Genomic DNA, 21,434 nt, shown 5'->3' on the forward strand with positions numbered 1-21,434 from the left:
GGGCAGGTGCGGAGGAGGTCGGGAGGTACTGCTTGTGGCTCAGCCTCCTGCTGTTCCCCCTGCCCTGTTTTCCTTCCAGATTGCTTATCCCTTAGCTGCGTGGATGAGCTGGTGGAAGGAGCTCTCTCAGGCTCTCCTGGCTTTGCTTTCATTCTTTTCCTTTATGTACTAGCAAGTGAGGACCCCAGATGGGGTCCTAGGAAGTAAAGAAAGATCAAGGAGGGCGTGCAGTAGTAGGGCTGGAGTGGCTTGGAGAATCAGGACTGTTGCTACCACTAACTGCGTGTTTTAGCTGATTTAGGCCCCTTTGTGCTAAGGGAGGGTGACCTAGCTGGAAATGGAAGATCGGCAGGTTAACTGGTGCTTTTATTTATTTATTTTTCCAGTGCTGGGAATTGAACAGGACCTTCTTGCTGAGCTACATCCCCAGCTCTTTTTATTTATTTATACTTATTTTCAGTGTCTCCTTAAGAATCTAAGTCACTTAGGCTGGGCTGGAACTTGCTATCTTCTGCTCTCTGCCTCTAGGAGTGCTGGGATTAGAGGCATGCGCGCGCCATCACACTTGGCCTACTTACTGATGCCTTTGGAAGTCCAGTCCTACCTGCCCTGCAGTGCCCCAGTCTCTGGAAGAAAACACTTCTTGTCCAAGCCCTGCCACCAGCTTGCTGGGTGACTTCAGGGCCCACCTCAGACTCAGTGTCCACACGTGTTCACAGAGACCACCACCCCAGCCGGGCCACAGCGGCTCACCTTCCGCTCTGCACTGCTGTTCTTCTTCGTCGCTTTAATGAAATCAGTTCTCCCCCTCAAGTGTTGATCATACTCCGCTAGGGTCATGTCCCCCTTCTCCATCAGGACATGTGGCAGGTGGGGCTCTGTGAGATGAGACCAACTTTTAGAACTTGTCTGGGGTGTGAGGGGGATGCGAGGAGCCTTGGTTTAGGGGCAAGATCTTCATGAGGGTGGACTCCTACTTAGAAAAGGGGAAAGGATTGCTCCCTTCCAGAAGTAGTATATGGCAGAGGAAGACTCCTTAGCCAGGAAAAACCTAGTGCCCATGACTGACTCTGTCCTATCTGAGCCTCAGTTTGCCAATGTGTTATTGGGGCCAGACCAAAGAACTCTTTAATCATTTCAGCTCCTGCCATTCTTTGAATTCTTGAGGAGACAGAGTTGCTCCTTGAAGGTCAGAGTTTCTGGGGTCTTGCTGAACTTAGAGTTTCAAAGACCTCTGTTCAGTAGAGCCAGGTGCAGAATGCTCCGTGGGGAGATGAGGCACTAGGTTTCTGAAGCTGGGGTCAGAGCAAGGGACAGGCAATTCAGGCAGCTGTAGCCAAGCTTCCCAGGTGGCAAGTGGTTAGTCCTTTTTCCTCTGCCACCCACCACCCTGACCCGTGCGTGCCCTGGCTGGGGCCTCCTTCCCATGGGGGAACCATACCGCTGGGGTGGATGAGGATCTCCACAGGCCGGTCGAAGGTGTGCTTGTTGGCCAAGGTGATGACGATGCTTTTGGCTGAGCGTGCAGAAGGGGCAGCGTCTGCGCGGATTTCGTGGGTGGGGCTCTCCACCCCTGAGTGACACAGAAAGTGGGCATGGGGTCTCAGGAGCCCTTGAGTGAGGGATAGCAAGACCCATGCCAGGGGTGATGGACATGCCAACCCTATCAGAGCCTCCTAGCATGGTGTGGCCAAGGCCTGGACTCCACAATGTCCTCATCTGCAAACCTTGGACTTAGACAGCTGGTATCTAATGGCTCTTCCTACCCTGATGGCAGGGTCTAGAAGGCTCAGAGGAGCTACTTCCTTTTAGGGTACACAAAGCTCCTAGCAAGTAACTCAGGAGACAGAGCTCAGTGCTCCATGGGTGGTTGCTTTTTGGTGGGTGCTCCATGAATGTGCCTTGCATGGCCATGAACACATGCTGGTGAGAAGCCACATCCTGGAGTCCTTTAAAGCCCAAAGGGAATTGGAGGAGAGAAGCATCAGTGTGAAGGTTCTCAGCCCTGGATTTGTCAGAATTGTCTGGTAAGCTTTAAAGCTAAGCCTAGCATAGCTTGGGGGTGGGGGGTGATGGTTGGCTGAGGTATGTTGGAAAGCTTCCGAGGTGAAATCAGGGAGGATATTGGTGGCTGTGGCCTCCTGGAGAGGAGGAGGAGCCACAATTCCCTGAGGGATATTTCCCCTTGTACTCTCAGGAGTGGAGCAGCCTTCCAAGCTGTCTCAGGGAGGGGCTCATCTTTGATGCTTGCTGGGGGAGCCAATGGGGGGCCCTACAGCTCTGTTGCTCCACTTGTCTTCTGTATGGGTCAGTGGGCTTTCTGCCCTTCTTTTCCCCCTTCTCCCTACAACTTAGAGTCAGAAGCCCTCTCCACTTTGGGACTCCCTCCCCATCCCCTCTCAATCTGGGCAGCTCTCTGTCACCTGCAAGCAGACATGGCCCATGGATCTCCAGCTGGAAGTTGAAGTCGTACTCCATGGGGTTGGTCACCTCGGGGTCCAGCAGGGTCGCCAGGCACAGCTTGTTCCAGGAGTCCAGGGCCTGGGTGCCATAGTAGGGCAAAGTGTCTTTGCTGGGAAGGTGCCATAGAGAAGAAAAGGAGTGAGTGGGCACAGAGGCAGGGCCCATGGGGGAGGGGGCAGGGGAGAGGGCTGTAAAATTTGGGCACCAGGGTTTCCCTTCCACCCCAGCCTTGTCCTCCCACTCAGCCTGAGCCCAAGAGGGCCAGCATGCCAGGAGAAGCCACGGCTACCTCCAAGGTGCAGCTCAAAAGGTCAGTTACAGGTGCCATGCTCCAGTGCATCTACTGTCATCCTTCTCCCCAGTGCCCCGGAAGGAAGGCTTGCCCAACCCCAGCTGGCATGGTGGTATTGAGCCTGGGTGGGCTGAAGTGGTAGGCATCCTTGCCTGGCCTGCCTGGTTCCATGGTGCAATGACTTCTTGAATCCCTCCCTTCCCTGTGACCTGGGAAGACACTGCTCTCCATAATAGCGTTCTCCTCCGTTCAAAGGGACCAACACTGGCAACAGGTGTGTGGGAATGCCCTCGCCTCTGGGCTTTCCCTCGGTCATGTTCTGTCTCTGTCCCTGCTCTGTTCCCCTCTTCTTCATAGCTACAGCCTCCCAGTCTTTGCTGTATGTCTTCAAGTGTGCACATATCCTGGTAAAACACATGGTGGTCTCTGGTGGTTGTGTTTTAAAAATTATTTATTTACTTATATATTTATTTGGTACAGGATCTTGCTAGGCAGCTTGGACTCATAATGATCTTGGCTCAGCCTCTCCAGCACTGGGATTACAGGTATATGCCACCATGCCTGGTTTTGGTAGCTGGCACAGTACACCTGGGATTCTGGGGCTGGCATGTCATGTGGTACCAGGGATTGTATCTGGGTTCTTGCATTTGCCAGGCAGACTCTTAGACCACTGAGCTATCTCCCCAGCCTGGTGGCTGTGTCTTAAGTGAACAAGAACATGCTATTATGACTCTTATTCATATATATATATATATATATATATATATATATCAGAGTCTACAGGGTTCAGGGTCTACAGGGTCTCACTACATAGATTGGATTTGTAGTGATTCACCTGTTTTCAGCCTCCCAAGCACTGGGATTACAGGCATGTGCCACCACACCCAGTCTCAGTCACCATATCAGTGTGCCCCGGGGCTGGGGCTGGCCAGGCACAAGGGGATTGAACCCAGGTCACTGTGCTCTGGCTAAGCAGGTGCGTTAGTCCACTGAGTTATTTGGCTGGCCCCTAAGCACTTATATTTTTTAACTCCATTTTTTTTTCTCGGTGTTAAATTCCAGAGCCTTTGTACTGACCTATGTCCCATCCCTTCTTATCTTGTAGCTTCAGACAGTGTCTCATTAAGTTTCTAAGTTGCCCAGGCTGAGCTTGAACAAGTGCTCCTCCTACCCAGCTTTCTAGAATGCTGGGTCAAGCCCATGCTCGAATCACTATGTTTCTAAGCTGTGTCCAGGTGACCACAAACCAAAGTTCTTGCTAACATGGTGGCACCTGGGATGTCATTAGCTTGTTCCCATTTGATCTTGCCTCTACCTCCCTGTACCCACAATAACACCACCACAGATATGCTTGCCCATGTTGCCTTTGGCTCTGTGAAGAATTTCTCTGGTGTGCCTGGGTCAAGGGCAGGGGCCGAGCAAGACCAGATTGTTTTCTGGGTCCAACTTCCACAGGCAGGGAGGTAGTATCCCTCTCTCCACGGCCTCTGAACACTCAGTATCCTATGGCTTTCTTATTTTCTTTCTGGTGTCACTCTTCACTGAGAGTCTGCTGGAATGGGTGGGAAGCAGTTTAACAGGGCAGCCCCGGGCCACCAGGGCCTCCTGAGCCTCTTGTTTCCTGGTCCGTCCAGGCCCCGCCTTGCAAATGCACCAGGCTTGCAGGTAATGGCAATGGAAGCACTTGTGAGGGTGACACATGGCTCGTCTGAGGCCGTCTTGTGCCACTACCAGCTTCTCTGTGCCCTGCCACAGCCTTTTTCCTTTCCCTTCCTACTCCTCCAGGAAAATACAGAGGAACTCTCCTGCTATTGGGCTTTTCATTTCTGCCTCCTGCCCTGTGGGAAACCCTGTACATGGCTCCTTGTTGCTTTGGGGAGAAACACAAAGTCTTGGTAGGGTCAAGGATGACCCAGGCCTTGGAGCCTCGTTGGATGCCACCCAAGGATCAGCCCCACCTGGATCCCTGTCCTTGCTCCCGCAGGGCCTTTGTCCCTGTTGCTGTTTGTGTGCCAGGATGCACTCCCTGTGCCTTCTTCCTCCTTAGGGGTCAGCCAAGCCTGGCCTGGTCACTAGATCCCGGGCTAGGTCCTTCTTTTACGGCTTCAGCCCAAGGAACTTTTTCCTCAGTACACTTTTTCCATAATTATTTATATATTCATGTATATAACAATTAGTTCTACACTTAAATGCAAAACAGACAATGATTCCTTGGCCCAGGTAACTAGCTAGCAGGGACCATATTGGTTTCTTGCCCTCTCTTAAACACATAGCCCAGTGTCCAGCACACAGTAGGTGCTCAGAAAATACCTCTTATGTGAATTGAAAAAGAAACTCTGGGAATTCTGATCTTCAGTGGTCCAAACCCTAGTATTTCTGCTAGCACTGATATAGGGGCATTTCTGGGGCATTTTACAGAGAAGAAGGACAGGTTACTCTGAAGGAGGCAACTCTCAGGCAGAGACCCACCTTCTACTCACTGTCCCCCCACCCACACCTGCTCCCTTGGCCTGGTGGACTCCGCTGCCCCAGCTGTGACCAGACCTTGGAAAGCCTCCTTACCCCTGGGCCTGTGGGTTGGAAAGGCCACTGCTCTTGGTGCAGAACTGAGGCACCGTCGGGGCACAGATGGCAGGCAGGAGGACCCTCACGGCCCCGCTGGGCAGCGTTGGGAGCTCCGATGAGGTGCTGATGAAGACGGTGACATTCTCCATGGGAGTGATGGTCCCCAGGTTGACCACAAACAGGACCCGCTCCAAGTCCTCATCCAAGGCCACCTTTCCCGGTGTGCAGGAATGAGGGGCGATGGAAACCCCCTCTTGCCGAATGTCCCCTAAGTGCCAGGCTGGCGTCAGGGGCAGTGCACAGCATCTCCGAGTCCCTCCAAGTTTGCTGTGGGGGCTGTTTGCACACCCCCATTGTGCTGATGGGAAAACAGGCCTGGTGTGGAGGTGTGACTTGCCTAAGTCAATTGAAAACTGACACATTAAGGAGGGTCTGCATTCACATGGATTTGACTCCAGGCCTGTGTATCTTCCACTGTACTTAGCTGGGAAGGGGAGACTTAGACCCACACCCCCACAAATGGTCACAGCTCCTTCCCACAATTCCTACCCCCACCCCATACCCAGCAGGGATCCATGCTTTTGCTCACGTTCTTTCCTCCCATCTGAAGGACTCATTCCTTTATCTCTACTGAGCCACTCTGATCTGGCATTCAACTTCTCCAGGAAAGCTTCCCTGGTCCCCAGTCTGTCCCTCTCTTTCCCGCTCTGATGTTATGGAGACCTTTCTCTTCAACCTCGAGTCTTGGCCACTCCTAAGCGTGTCCTACCCATCTCATGAGAAATCACACCTTGAGGAGAACTTTGCACCTGACACACAGTGAGTGTTCATTGGAAGATTCTTGAATCTCTCTGTTTTTTTTTTTTTTTTTTTTTTTTTTTTTGCGGAACCAGGGATTGAACTGAGGCCCTTGCGCTTGCCAGGGAAGTGCTTATTCTACTGAGCCATCTTCCTGGCCCTGATTCTTTTTTTTTTTTTTTTTTTGCGGAACTGAGGATTGAACTCAGCCCCTTGCACTTGCCAGGGAAGCGCTTATTCCACTGAGCCATCTCCCCGGCCCTGATTCTTGAATATCTTAAAGATCAGGCAAACAAACTTCACTATGGTCCTAGAGCCCATGGTCAAATTATCTTACACCATGCTGTGCTTGGTCTGGGTCCAAGCCCTATCTTGGCCACCAGCATGCTGTGTGACCTTGAGACAGTCATTGTTTCTCTCTGAGCTTCAGTTTCCTCCATAGCAGGACTCATAGTCATGCTTTAGGTATGTACTGTGCTGTGAGTGCTCTACACGGACTGTCTTGGTTGAGCACTTGAGGTATAATTATTCCCTTTATAGGTTAGGCTAATTTCTTATCCAAACTCATATCGCTCATAAGCAACAAGCTAGGGAGTCAGATCCTGGGTGACTCATTCCACAGCCTCTGAGTTTGAAGGACTTGAGATTCTGATCTCTAGAGATACCTTAAAAACCCTTTTATTGCCTGCCCTCCTTCAACCTTCACCACATTTTAGAGGCAAAAACAGGACATTGCTTTTTTTTTTTTTTTTTAATGTATCTGGTACAGGGTCTCACTTGTAGTGATTCTCCTGTTTCAGCCTCCCCAGCACTGGGATTATAGGTGTGCATATCATGCCTAGTTTCAGTGGCCAGGTTGGCATGCCCAGCGTGGGGCCTGCACCACATGTGTTTGCTTGGGATTGAATCCAAGTCTTTGCACTTGCCAGGTGGGTGCTTAGACCACTGAGCTCTCTCCCTGGCCCCATTGTTCTGCTTTATAGGTACAAAAGCACAGGTTCAGAGAAATTAATGATTGGCCCAGGGTCACCCAGGATCCCATCTCAAGCTTCCTGGCTCTGATTCAGTGCTGTCTCTAGCTCATCCTGTTGCTGTACTAGCCATCTGCCCAAGGAACCAGCCCAGGCAGCCTCCAGCGCAGCCCCTGCTGTGACCCTTTGGGTCTCCTTACCTGTGACAGTCGGGGATCGGGCACAGGAGGCATCCAAGTGGCTGCTCTCCAGCTTCGCTTTGTCCTTGATCTGTACCTTCACGATGCGGTCGGCAATGACTGCCTCAAAGCCGATCACCGTGGTGAACTCATCCAGCACATACACGAAGAGGCCTGCGGGAGGGGGTCCGGCATTGCGGGGTGCCCAGCTGCGCCCTGCACGCACTCCCTGCTCAGGGCAAAGAACCTGATCCCTTGATCTGTATGATGGACAGGACACGGGGTAACCCTTGGAGGAAACAAATTGTCCAAATCCAGGCTCTGTCCGGTCTCCCAGTCAGGCAACCTGGATAAAGACTATAGCTTCTCTAAACCTCATAGCCACATCTATAAGATGGGCTGTTGTGAGACTCAAAACAACAACAGCAACAGCAGCATCAGCAGCAACAACAACAAGAAAATAGCTACACGTATTAAGCCAGGGTCCCTATACTGCATCTGTCTCAGGGCTTCCCAAACTGTAAGAGCTCACGGATCACCTGGGGGTCTTACTAAACAGCCAAACCAGATTTTGCTGGTCTTGGCAAGCCCACCACAGACCCTGACTTCTAGTCCTCCCGAATCTCAGTTTCCTCATCTATAGATTGGGAGTGAGCGAGCCCTTCTTTCTCCTGTGTTGGAAGACAGCTGCCTCAGAGTTGTTCGGCTGGGTCGCTTTATAGGTCTCTTTCTTTAGATTCCCTCCCATGAAGGAGTGGGGCCATTTGCTCTACCAAGATCTCTGAGGGGGCGAAAGGCTCCTGGCAGATTCCCCTCAGTCAGGGTCAGTCCTCAGGGCAGCCCTGCAATGGGGTGGGGAGGTTGTCTTCGTGGTGAGGAGATCCCATCCCTGTAAAGGAGAAGGGCATCTTGGCCACAGTTAGCCTCCTGGCAGGTCACCTTCTGTCCTTATGCTGACTGCTTCACACTGATGATTTATAGTCACAGCCTGTCATTCTGTCTCCCCTGCCCTTTCTCCTGTATTTCCTCTTCCTCTGCTCCTGGTACCGTTAGCATCTGGATAGGTAGAGAGGAGCATCCTGACTTCATGGCGGACCAGGGCTTCCCCAAGGAGCCAGAGCTTGTGGCTGGGTCTGCTGGCTCTGGCTGAGTCCTGACTTCTGACCATTTGACTGGGGAATACACCTGAGTTCCAAGTGCTGGGACACCTGGCTGGGGCTCAAATTCTGACCCTCCTGCTACTGGCTTTGAGGTCTGAGGGGCAGACATGGAATTCCTATCTTATACATAAGGAAACTGTGACTCTGGGGTCACTGCACCTGCCAAATGTCAACCATCTAGTAGATGTCAGAATGGGCACTCAGCATGCAGGAGTGAGGCCTGGGGAAGCCCCAACAGGGGTTCTTACCCTGGAAAGGCTGAGCCTCCAGATTGCCATAAGTAAGGGAGGCTGTCAGGCCGAGGGCGTAACCACTGACAAAGGAGGTGACATCAGATGCGGTGAGGGGCAGCGCTGCCCCAGTGACGCGGTTCAGCAGGCCAGGCATCCTGCCGGCTAGTCAGCCTTCAGGGCCTGCAGGAGACAAGGCAGGAAGGACATGGGGAGAGGTTCTCAGTTCCCCTCAGGAGCACATTTTCCACCCTGCCCCACCCTTGACAGTCAATTTCAGCCTCTTCATTTTCCTCAAGTACTTGCCAGTTAGCAAGCCCATCATCACTTCCAATGTTTGCCTAGAGAAGTCTTTCTTTCCATTTCTCAGAGACTGCTGAGATTCACTCCCAGCCTTGGATAGAGCCGAACAGCTTCCCGTTCCACCAGGAGATCCTCCTGCAGTCTGTGCTAGGTTGGGTTCCCACCTTGTCCCTTTTGCGAGCCCAATGATATCCCACCCTCAGATTTTGCCCCACAAACTGAGGCCCCTTGCATGGCTGATGCAGGCAGCCCCCCTTCTCTAGATACTGCAGATTCACCAGCATGAGGGCAGCCATCATCATTCCTCCAGGAGCATCCTTCCTGCCACCTCTTAGCCCTCCACATACCCAGCCCATCACCAGGGCTTGGGACCTCTCTCTGAAGAAGCTCCTGCATCACTCACATTTGTACTTCTGTCCCTAGCACCCTGGTCCCACTGTCTCCACCTGGACCTCAGCTCCTTTGGATTTCTTGAATCTACTTTTCCCGGCTCAAGTTATTTTCCACCCAGTGCCAAGAAGAAGGGATATTCCAACAGAGAGTGGACACAGCTGTGCCGCACCCTTTCATCCCTAGTGGCTTCCCATTGCTCTTCGAATATTGACCAAGGCCCTCCAGGTGGCCTTTTGCGCTCATCCTTAGTCATCATCACTTCTGTCGCTCTTGGAAGCTTCCATTCCTCAAGTGTGTCCTGCTCTCTTCATGCCTGCACTTTGGACTCTACCTAGACGGCTCACCCCACATGTGCTTTATAGTTAGAATCTTCTCCTCATCCTTCAGTGTCCATCTGAGCTCCCTCTGGACACAAGGCTACTTGTCCCCAGCATCCTCAGGCACCCTGCTTCTAGAGCTGGGGTTCTGTCCTAAAACTGCCTTCCTTTGAGAGGTGGGAGGACACAAAGTCATGCAAAGGGCACAGAACACAAATTCAATGTCAGCTCCTCCCCAGGTTTTCTTCTGTGATATAGGAGCCAGGTCAAGCCTCCAAGGGTGGGTAGCTGGCAGCCATTTGGACAGCTGTCCAGTGTGTGTCAGCTACTCTGCCCTTTCTCAATGAAGGGAACTCCTTGCCTCTAGGTCTTCTTCAGCTCCCAGCTTAGAGCCTCACATGTTCTCCTGCCTCCCACCAGACCAGCGGCATCTTTTTAATTATGTTCTCCTTTGTGCCTGGGGCCCAGACGGCTCTCAGCCTGGCTTATCTCCTCCAAGGCTGACTGATAACTGGAAGCAGACAGAGAACCAGGAGGGAGCCGCTGGATCCTCAGCATCTTCTCTCAGGAATGCTTTGTCCCGGTGGCCAAAGCAGAGCCTGAATCCTCCGTGGGGGCAGAACAAGAGGGCAGAATCATTTCCTGAGCGCACCACATCTCCCGCTACCCACCCTCCCTCTCTCCTCTTTCTCACCCTGGCTCGGCCCTATCTAGAATGCCAGTTGGGAAATGTAGCTCTAGGGAGCCAGCATCTCAGGATGCAGTGAACTTAGATTTCAACTTCAGCCCACGGGCTGGAATCTTGCCAAGGGCATCTTGTCTAACCCGTTCCTCCCACAGTGTCCTTCACCCGAGAGTGAGGCTTGGATGAGCAAAGCTGATAAAAAAGCACCAGACTCTGTGGAGAGCTGCAAAGGACCGCGCCTACAGGATGGCGCTGGTTTCCACCTTCCACCCCCCGTGGGTGAGCGCTCTCTGTGCACAACAACTCCTCATATGGCCAGGGCTGCAGTCATGATTCGCTTCCGCATATGCTGGACCCATGGGCGATCCCCACGTGGCGCACTGGGATTGGGCTCGGGAGTATATATTAGCCAAGGGCTGGGGGATTGGGGAAGAAGCTTGCAGTAAGGGGCCTGAATAAACTGCTGAAGGAAGAGCTGTGTGTTGCGTCTTCCTTGCTGACGAAGTCGTGCGCGACAAGTGGTGGCCCGTACGGGGATCGAACCTGCGACCTTGGCGTTATCAGCACCAAGCTCTTCCTTCAGCGGTTTATTCAGGCCCCTTACAGCAAGCTTCTTCCCCAATCCCCCAGCCCTTGGCTAATATATACTCCCGAGCCCAAGCCCAGTGCGCCACGTGGGGATCACCCATGGGTCCAGCATATGCGGAAGCGAATCATGACTGCAGCCCTGGCCATATAAGGAGTTGGTGCGCACAGAGAGCGCTCACCCACGGGGGGTGGAAGGCGGAAACCAGCGCCATCCTGTAGGCGCGGTCCTTCGCAGCTCTCCACAGGCTCACTCTTCCCTGACCTTTAAGGACGCTAGAGCTTCTTCGAAAGAGTAAACTGGAAGTCCTGTGGGCCAAATTCCTGCACTTTTCCTCAGCTCACTCGATCAGGATAGGTACCTGCTGTATTTCAGGCCCTTAATTAATTAATTAATTAATTAGCTCCTGGGTATAACAAGATCAAACACAGCCCATCCTCTAGAAATCTGTTATCTTGCAACAGAGGAAATTTGGGAGTGGGAAAGAGAGAGTCAGGTCAATTTATGGGATTTAGGAAGCAAGGAAAACATGCCAGGCACATGTATTGTCACAGCGTCTGGCCTCCTCCTTACACGGTGCTCTGCAGAGGGAGACTTCAAAGCTTTGAAGGCTGTGTCTGGCTCTGGGGGATGCACAGGTTTAGCTGGGGCTTCCATAGGGCCTTCTTCAGGAGAAGACCAAGGTCATCCTTGTGGGAGATGGAGAGCAGGTATGCTGGTGGCTGACCCCTACCCCGCTCCCAGGTTCCTCGCAACCTGGGTTTCGAGGGGGCTTCAGGCCATAGGAAACACCCAGGTGTAGGGATCAAGCCACCAATGCCTCTCTGGGTCAGTGAGAGGCTGTGGCCTCGCCCTTGGGATGGCGTCTGGTGTGAGCGGGTGATTTCGTGTGTCAGGCGCATCCTCTGGGTATCTGTTTTCCCTACTTCCTTCCCGGCCTTCCCCACAACCTGTCTGCCCAATTCCTTGCTTTTTAGGATGCTGACTCTGGAAAGTGGCCAGAGAGGTCAGAGGAAACACGAAAGGCCTTAAATGAAACTGGGGGTGGGGCGGGGGATGGGAGGAGAGGGAGGGGCTTATGGACTGGGGAGGGATGCAAGGGGGTGTCCACCATGGAAATCGGCATGGAGAGTCAGCAAGAAAACTGAATTAAGAAATTCCATTTGACCTAGGTGTAGCTCCTCTGGGTATCTTCCTAAAAGGCTTAAAGTCATCATATTACAGGGATAGATGCAGACCCGTGTTTCTAGCAGCATAAGTCATGGCCGATACATTTTGGAAGGATCTATATGCCCATCAGAGTATGAGCAGATGAAGAAAATGTGGCACGTGTACACAGTGGAGCTAGTCATCTGTAAGAGCAACGGTGGATCTTGAGGCCATGAAGCTAAATCTCGATGAGTCAGGCACAGAAGGTTAAATATCACACAATTTCTCTAATATGAGAAATGCAAAATGTAGATAATGTAAAGAGCAGAGAGAGAGAGAGAGAGAGAGAGAGAGAGAGAGAGAGAGAGAGAGAGAGAGAGATGGTGGCAAAGAGGAAGACAGACTCTGCAGAGATGGGAAGGGGGCCTAGGGAAGGAGGGAGGAGGGGGACAGTTGCTCAAGATGCACTATGTACCAATTCCTCAAGATGAAGGGAAGTATTATGTATCACAGACATCCGTAACATTTGAAAAAGAAGTAGGTATCCTGAGATGCAAACTGGGTTGCATTTCATCTCCAATAGGCTCATAGAAAGCTCCACATGACTTGGGCAATGGATGTGTTTCTTTGGTGAACCACTGGGCTGAATCTGAACACTGGAATTCTTCCTGCATGGCCCTGAGGAGGTTCCCGGCATGTGTGTGACAGTGCCAGCCCTGTCTCCTGATGGCCTAGAAATTACGATTCCCAGAGGATTGCTGCCTCTCTGGCCAGAGCACTGTTTATATTTATGCCTGACTTGGTAAATATTTATTAAGTGAATGAATGATGCCAGTCACTCTCAAGGACACCGAAGGACACTTGCTGCTGGGGATGCAGAGGGAGTAAGGCAGGGGTGATCAGAGAAACTGGCAGAAGAGACAGTAAAGACAACCACAGGCTCAGGATCAGACCCCTTCCTGTCACCTCCACAGTTGCCACCCCCTTGTCTCCCTCCATGTATCAATGGAGCAGCCAGAGCAGTTCTTCTACAAGGATCCGGTGACTCTGTGGCTCAAGTCCCCTAAATCTCCCACGTCCCTTGAGCACCAGAAGGAGGAGAGGCTGGCAGAGCACCTGGTTTCTTTCTGAACTTTCCTTGATGTCTTTGCTTTAGAGCTTTGCCTTGGGTATCTTGCATTGGCTCTTCCTACTCCAAGAGATGCTGTTGTCTAGATATCCGAGTGCGGTGGTCCCTTAGCCCTTCACATTTTTGTCCAAATGGCACCTGATCGTAGAGACCACCTCTATTACCTTATTTAACCCTGCAGTCTCTTTTCTACCTTCTCCTCTAATTCCTTGACTTGGTGTTTTCATTATTTCCATAACGTATATTACCACCAGCACATTATATTTAAAGGATGTATTATGTCCATCACTTATCATCTGCTTTCTCACCACAAGGGCAAGGATTGGGGCCTGATTTTCTCAAATCTCTTAGGGTCTTGAATTGTGCCTGCACTGGTAGTGGTGAATAAATACTTATTGAAAGAGTGAGTCAGACCTCCGAGGGATTCCTCATCCCACTGTTTGTCAGCCAGGGCTGTACACCTCCCTGTCCCAATCGTGCAGGGCCACACCCTTCTGTAACAGACTATAGGGTAACTTTATTATTCTGCCTCCTTATGCCAGCTCTTAGCCATCAGCAGTTCTCCCACTGTGGCCACTGCCACCAAGCACTCTGTCTGCAGCCTGCGAGTTCCCCACACTCTGGATCACTCCTGACGTTCTCTGTCCTTGCCTGAGCACTGCTTCCCCTGCCTTCTGTCCAGGGGCCTGCTGATTTCTTGTCACTCCTCTGAGGCAGAAGGGTGTGGGTCCCCTCCTTGGTCCCAGTGGCTGTTCCAAGGCCATCTCTTTGATGCCTTTTTAAAGACCCCCGTGGGTCCCTGGTGCCTTTGCCTACCCTCCCTTTATTGCCTGCCACCCCTAAGGTCCCACCACACCTTCCTTTCCTCAGCACTGGCCTTGGCTCCTTGCGTTCCCAGGCTCTGCCATCCTTGGGAACAGGAACAGGAACAGCTCCCTGCTTCTTTTGTCCTCGGTCCCTTTGCTTCTTTCTAGCTCAGCCTTCTCTTCCACTCTCAGACTTTGAACTTCAGACCCCACCGACAACTGCTGTACCTCTCAAACAACTCTATAGTTCTCAAATCATAGCCTCCCATCGCTTCATTTCTTCTTTAGCTAGTATTGCTTCTCATGTAACGTCTATTCTGTTCATTCACCTTGTATAGTGTGTCTCCCAACCCACTAGCACATAATTCCTTGAGGGAAGGGATTTTGTTTCAATTCGTTACTACCAGGTCTACTACCTACAAAATAGCAGCAGGCACCCTGTAGGTGCTCAATGAGTATTTGATGAAGGAATGAAATCCTACTTCAAGTGCTTCTCAGCCCAATTTTGCGACATCTCTCAGAGGAAAGTACTTCTGATAGTTTGTTCATTTACCTATGGACAAGGTCTTGCCCAGGCTGGCCTCGAACTTATATGTAGCTCATGCTGGCCTCAAGGCTACATTCCTCTGGCCTTCCCATCCTTGCTAAGTGCTGGGATCACAACTACACTTCTTGTATGGATGAATACGCTAGGGCTCAGAGCCAGTCAATGATGGGGCCAGGAAATGAACACAAGGAGAAGGACCGCAGAGCCCACCTGCTTTCTCCTGAGGCTGTTACCTCTTGCCCTGAAGTTTCTCCAAACTCCGTGTCCAGCCCAGGGGTTCCCTGGAAATCCTCCTTCACTTCTCATTGCGTCCCTGCTCTTGCCTGGACCAGCCCTACCCTCTCCAGGCTGTTTTCCTTCTGGTCCTATCTGTCACCACCCGCATGCATCTACACACTCGTGTGTGTGCACACACGCGTGCATATCCCCTCCCCCCAGCTTAATGGCTTCTGTTGAGTTTAACACTAACATGGCATCCAAGGCTCTTCCCATTAAGTCCCCATCTCTGCCTCAGTGTCACCTCTTGACATGTTCTCCAAGTTCACCTTCTCCAAACCCTCTGACCTCCTCACCAGGCCCTGAACAGGTGCCCTGTGACCTTTCTCTGGGCTAATCATTGCTCTTTTTTTTTTTTTTTTTTGCCTTTCCAAGACCTACTCTTTGGCAGGTCCAGTTCTCCTTTCATCTCCTTCATGAAGCTGTTCTCGATGTCCCTGTCCATCCTGTGATACTTCTTCCAGAGTTCCCCACCCCGTGGGCCTTGTCTATCCTCACATCCTACAGACTGAGGTCTCAGGGCCACCCTCTGTAATGTGTAGCCCCCACCCCCCCAGCCTCCACAGTGGGCCCCCTTGGGAGGTGGTGAGTTCTCTAAGTCCCTGGGCCACTTCTGTTTTTGTGTTCTAGCTCCTGCACTGGCTGCACACCGAGCTCTAGGGGGCGCCTGCCAGGTTTTCACTCTACTCGCTCTTCCCACCACTTCTACGTGGGAGCCAGCCAGTGACCATGCTGAAGGGAACACCTTCACCTCCAACCCACGTTCCTGCTCTTCCCTGGCTGCTTCCCAGTGTGTGCCAGAGAGGCAGCGATGTGGAGGAGGAGAAGTCCTGGGGCCTGCTGATCCCCAGCCACCACAACAGGTGGGTAAAGCCTCTGTCAGAACTCCTGGCCGGGGTCAAGAAGGCCAAGGTAGTATCTGCTCTTCAGTTAGAAATTGGAAAGGTACATATTGGTGGAGTGGTAGCTAGGTCCAGCCTCCGGGACCCTGCCTGGGATCAGAGTTCTAGACAGCCACTTCTAGAGTAATTGGCCGCATTACTCTTCCTCAGCTTCTTTGATGTGTGGCTTCAGGCAAGTTTCTTGTCCTGTGGGGCGACCTTGGCTCCTTCCAGACCCGCAGAGCAGGGAGGTCCCTGGCCTGTGCCCAGGCCCTGGTCTCAGCGACCTCTCTGACTCTGCTTCTGGTCTTAGAGCTGAAATCTACCCCAGCCCTTTGCACCCCCAGTTCACTGCGGTCTCCGACAGGTGCTGGGTCTCCCGGATCTCTCTTGATCGTTTCAAACTTCTAGAACTCTGGGATCTCACATTATTGTCTCGTTCCTCTAAACATACCCAGCTCACTCCGACATCCAGCCATTGTGGGGGACAAATCCACGCTTCTGACTCCCACCCAGCCTATCGATCGCAGTCAGGACCTCTTCTGTTGATTCCTGCACACTACCCCCTGCAGGTCCTGGTGGCTTTGCAAGGATGCCACCTCCCCTGGAAGAAATCATGCCATGCTGCAAGGCCCAGCTCCCAGGCCACCACCTCCATGAAGTCTTGTTGGGTCCTGTGCTGCACACACTGTCCCCCGACTATTAGAGTGGCCCTTGCAAGTCAACCATCTCATCATCCATGTGTCATGTGTTCAGTCAACATATGTGTGTAGAGTACACACTGCATTCCTCATGCTGTACTAGGCCTGGTCCACAGTGGGGAACAGCAGTGAATGATCCACATATGCTCTGCTTGTTGAATGAATGAATAAACAATTTTATAAGATGGAATGTGTCAGAAGATGGGAAAAGATCTCAGCTATTGGGCTATTTAAAAAATAAAATACTGGTGAAATTCCTCTATTCTACCCCAAAGCCTGTAGGATCCCATCTCAGAGAGCCACCGGCTCTTTTTGGAGGTGGAAGAACAATCGGGGCATAAAGTGCCAGTCTTCACAGGACTTGGGGTCTTCATGTTGCCCGACTGCCTGGGACCTGGGTAGTGCAATGCCCAGGACAGACAGCACCAAGGGGGCTGAGGTCTAGCTGTTCGCAGTTTCTGAGGTTTGTAGCTCAGAGGCTGGACCTGGTCCTGCTGAGGGAGGAGGCAGTGTGGGCAATGCTGCAGGCCAGTGAGGGCTGTCTGCGGGTCTTTGCAAAGATCCTCATGAGGTCAGGAAGGGTGGTTTAAGTACATGGCAGTGGTGTTGGCTGTCAGGTGGGCCAACACCTCTTCCCTGGGGGTCCAGTGAGGTTCTAGTGCCAAGCCTTTGGCCACTGAAGTGAACCTACCCCTCACTTTGAGCGTCGGATTCCATTTACACAAGTTCAGTTTGCACTGCCTTCCCAGAGGCGCATTTGAAGGTGAGCTCAGCCTGCTGAGCTCTCAGCATCCTTGTGGCCTCACCCAAAGGCACAGAATGGATCCCCTCTCCAAGACCCAGCCCTGCCAGAATCTCAGCCTATCCCTGCTGTTGGCCAAGGTGCTGGCAGGAAGACGAAGCAGAGGCAAAGGCTATTTTGGAGCAGCTCTCCAGAGGTACCTCTCACACTGGGGTGCTCAGGAAGGTAAAGTGGTGTCTTTGACCCTTGGTCTCCCCAGATGCCTCAGCATGGAGAAATGACAGACGAGGGCACTGATTTCTATTCCTGGGACCTGCCAGTCCCGCTCCTGTTCTATGCTTCCCCACTGGGACTGCCTTAGAAACTTGGTTGCTCTCTTGTGTGCAATGGGCCAATGAAAGATGGTTGTGGGCCACGTATTGTGAAGATTCCAGGGGAGACCCAGGATGGAGCATGCTCACCCCAGGTCCTGATCCTCCAGAGTGGTTGGTGATTGCTTTACCTTCCTTTTCTCTTTGGGATGTTTTCCTGGTCTTACCATTTCGCCTACTTAGACTCTTATCTGGACAGATAGTTTTGGGCATCTACAACCCTCAGACCTATACCCCGGCAACTCAAGGACCCAGCCCAGGTGTTGGCAGGAGAATATATTCATTGCCTTAGCTCCCTTCTGAAGTCACAGGTAAGTTTGTGCCAAGCTGTGAGACTGCTCCCCTATGTGTTCTTTCCCTGCCCCCAGATGGCACAGAGAAGCCAGGGGTGGCAGACAGTTATGGTTGGCAACTGGCCAGGGAGTTAAATATCCTTAGGGCTGAGTTTCAACTCTGCCACTCACTCTATGTGGACCCCAAACTACAGCCCTGTTGTCACATGTACTGTCATGATTATGCCCCTTGGGCTTGGCACACAGCAGAGCAGGTGGGGCCTGAAGATTGGTGGGCTACTGCTTGGTGTCTCTGTGTGCCCAACATCCCGGAAAGCATAGCCCCAGGGGTAGGAACCAAAGCTGTTCTAGTCACTTGTTCTATTCCCTGGCATACAAAACAGTTTCTGTAACATTTAAAACAAAAACAAAACAGCAAACACATACTGAGCAATTACTGTATGCCAGGCGTTGTGCTAAGTGCTTTTCTTGAATTAGTCCAGGTGATCCCAGGACACCCTTCTGACATGACTATGACCCCCACACAGAAGAGGAGAGGAGGCCACAGCGCTTCCGTCCCTGGCTCAAGGTGATATGCTTTTAAGTGGTGGAGCTTGAATGTGAACTCTTGTTTTGCAGACAGAGCTCTTAACATCGAGCCTCGAAAATCCCCTTCACTCTTATTGGCAGAATGAGTGAATGATGACCTGGAGGGGGTGATCCCCAGCTGCACATGGGCCCCAACATCTTCATCTGGCAATCAGAAGTGGCATTTCTGGGAAATGAATTCCACACCTTGCTCCCAAGTTGACGTTCTAGAGCCCACGGAAATGCTGGAGGAAGCACAGGTATGAATTGTTGTCTTGTACCGCTGTCCACAGCTCTTACTTATTTAAGGGTGGCCTAGTGTGCACTACTTAGTCTACCCCCAGAAGGGGTGCCATTTCTGCAGGGCTGGGGGCATTAACTCATTTGGTTCCCATAAAGGCTCTACAAGGCAGAGCACCCCAATTTAACAGGGGCAGAAACCAAGACCTACAGAGGTCAAGTAGATTTTGAGGTCACACAGCTAAGCGGTGGTAGGGAGTGTAGCCCCAGACACAACCTGGTTGTGGGCAGTGTCCTTCTGGTCCCTGCTCCTCCCTCCAGCCAAGGCCTCAGGATACTTGCAGGCTGCTCATTTTTCACTCAGAGGCTGTTCTCCTTGACTCTGGCTGCAGTGACCCCCAGCCTTCTGCAGCCCCCAGCTCCTGTCCTTGTTGGAGGGGGTGAGGGAGTTTCCAGCAGGCGATCAGCTCCGCTGCTCTTCATCCTGCAGAGCCAGCACATTAGTGGCGCTCTCTGCTGGGAGTCGTTCAGAGCAGAGGGGTGAAAGGAACACAGTGGGCACTTTGAAAAGCCTCAAGATGGATCTCGTGGGGCCCTGTTTTGCAGGCGAACCTCAGATGAGGTCTGCAGTGTCCCTGGCTGGTTCAGAGCCAGTTGAAGAAGGCTAATAAGGAACAGGAAGCCACTGGAGAAGCTGCCTTTAGGATGCTGAGTTCCCCACTGCCAAGCCAGCTTAAGGAGCTAGCATTTTAGGATTTAGAGCCTCCTGGTACTCTGAACAGGTTCGGTTGTTGAGTCAGGCGCAGTGCTAAGCAATTATACGGATTATCACACAGATTTCTCAGAATCCTAGACATGCATTTTTAGAAAACAGAAGATTCACATGAACATAAGAGATGTTAAGAAAACTACTCAAGGCCAGAAAGCTAATAAGTGAGGCTCTGGAGCTTAAATCCCAGCCGTGTCATGCGGCCCCCTCTGAGTTTACTACTATGCCAGGCAAAATCCATAGCAACATTATCCCTTATCCACACACGCAGGAGACTTAGGCTTCTCTTAGACAGTCCCAGTTACAAATTGGAGTTGTCAGCAGCAAACTAGGCAGGGATAAGAGGAGGCAGCCTCAGAAGCCCCCTTCTTGCCCAGCTTGGGCAGCAGGAGCTCAGACCCTGGAGTCTCAGTAGCAGTAGGCTTGAAGCCAGGCTTCAACTGGGGCCAGGGGGGCAGATGGCTTTGCCTTGCTGAGCTCCCATTTTCTGATCCACACGGCCTGTCACATGGAGTCATTGTGGAGAGCAAGAAAATGTAAGACACACTTTCAACAGTGCTCTGGATGGCTGATGAAGGGGACTAGGTGGCCTGGTCCTGTTTGGGAGGGTGAGAGTAGGAGGCATAGCTGGCCAAGCCCAGCATCTCATAAGGCTTGGAAATGGGAGGCCTGAGAAAAGTCTTCAGTAATTTAGAGAACTGAAAATGACAGGGTTAAAAATCATGGGAGGGTGCTATCCCAGACAAGTACATAGTTTCAAATCCATGACTGAGTCATGAAGGCAATAACAATGACCACTCATGCCTCATGCAAAGCAACTTATAGCCAAAGCACTTTCATATCAGTGAATGAACCAGCACTCTAAGAATGGGGTAAAATAAAGACTGTTATTTCCATTTTATGAATCAGGAAGCTGAGGGTGGTGGTGCATGACTGTAATTCCAGCACTTGGGAGACAGAGGCAGGAGGATCACTGCAAGCTCAAGGCCAGTTGGGGATACACAGGGAGTTCAAGGTAAGCCTAAACTGCAGAGTGAGACCCTGTCTCAAAAAAAAAAAAAAAAAAAAGTCAGGAGATTGAGGTGTCATGCAGGACCCGAGTTCCTGGGGCAGAGCCTTCTCTATTAAAGCTAATCTCCTGCTTTGCTGTTCTGGGACTGGAGGAAGGCAGATACCAATTCTTTCAGCCACAATGTATTGTAATCTGTAGATCTGAACTGGGGGGTAGTAAACAGAGTTAGAAGCTAAGACCCGTGAGTAGACTTAGCCCAAGCCAAGCTTTCCTCTCTCCCTTATTTCCTGTTAGTACTCGCTCCTCTCTTGATTAGCCAGCATATAATCCCTACACCTTTGGACACAGGCACAAGGCTGGCTGCATGGACCTGTCCCTGTGAAGGCCTGATAAGCAACTAGCTTCAGCCAACAGATGTGCAGGAATGAGGTGTATCCCTCCTGGTGGAAACTTTAAAAGCCAGTGTGTGCTTGTCTTGTCCTGTTTCCTGCTCAGGGAGCAGGGGAGCATGTGTCCCCAGAAAAGGTCTCCTAACCTGGATCTAGCTGTAGGTGATGACGTGTGTGACCTGCTTCAGACATGAGACATGAACAAGGGTTAACAAATTACGGCTTGTTATGGCAGCACAATCAAACTTGCCTAGTGGATCCATGAAAACTTCTGAGCTAAAATGATGGTCCAGGGACGAAAGTCATACTAGTTGGGAAGAGGGTAAGAGAGGAGGAGGGGGGAGATTGGGTCACCATGGTCCACTAGAAAATAAGCTTGGGCTGGGGAGATTGCTTGGGGTCTAAGAGCCTGCCTAGCAAGCACAAAGACCTGGGTTCAATCCCCAGTACCGCATATAGTGCTGGCCCTGGAACCCCAGGTGCACCCGTGCTGGCCTTGAAGCCCAGGTTTGGCGGTGCATGCCTGTAATCCCAGTGCTGGGGAGGCTGAGACAGGAGGATCACTATGAGTCTGAGCTGTGTAGCTGAAAGATAGAAGAAGGAGAAGGAGAAGGAGAAGG

The 21,434-nt window shown here is 51.7% G+C and overlaps 1 protein-coding gene across 2 annotated transcripts in view; it reads right to left on the reverse strand.

The window, feature by feature from the left end:
• Vwa5b1 (von Willebrand factor A domain containing 5B1) overlaps nucleotides 1-21,434 on the reverse strand; it is a 59,842-nt gene that overhangs the window by 32,744 nt on the left and 5,664 nt on the right. For both annotated transcript variants that reach the window (XM_023722590.1, XM_023722589.1), the window contains exons 2-7: nucleotides 8,677-8,841; nucleotides 7,290-7,442; nucleotides 5,318-5,588; nucleotides 2,424-2,572; nucleotides 1,442-1,573; nucleotides 754-878 (exon numbers count right to left, since the gene is read on the reverse strand). In XM_023722590.1, the coding sequence (XP_023578358.1) occupies nucleotides 754-878; nucleotides 1,442-1,573; nucleotides 2,424-2,572; nucleotides 5,318-5,588; nucleotides 7,290-7,442; nucleotides 8,677-8,815 (969 nt within the window). In that variant the 5' untranslated portion in view covers nucleotides 8,816-8,841. The remainder of the gene's footprint in view (nucleotides 1-753; nucleotides 879-1,441; nucleotides 1,574-2,423; nucleotides 2,573-5,317; nucleotides 5,589-7,289; nucleotides 7,443-8,676; nucleotides 8,842-21,434) is intronic.

The sequence above is a fragment of the Octodon degus genome, unplaced genomic scaffold, assembly GCF_000260255.1.
Source record: "Octodon degus isolate 3935 unplaced genomic scaffold, OctDeg1.0 scaffold00092, whole genome shotgun sequence".
In the NCBI taxonomy this organism is placed as follows: domain Eukaryota; kingdom Metazoa; phylum Chordata; class Mammalia; order Rodentia; family Octodontidae; genus Octodon; species Octodon degus.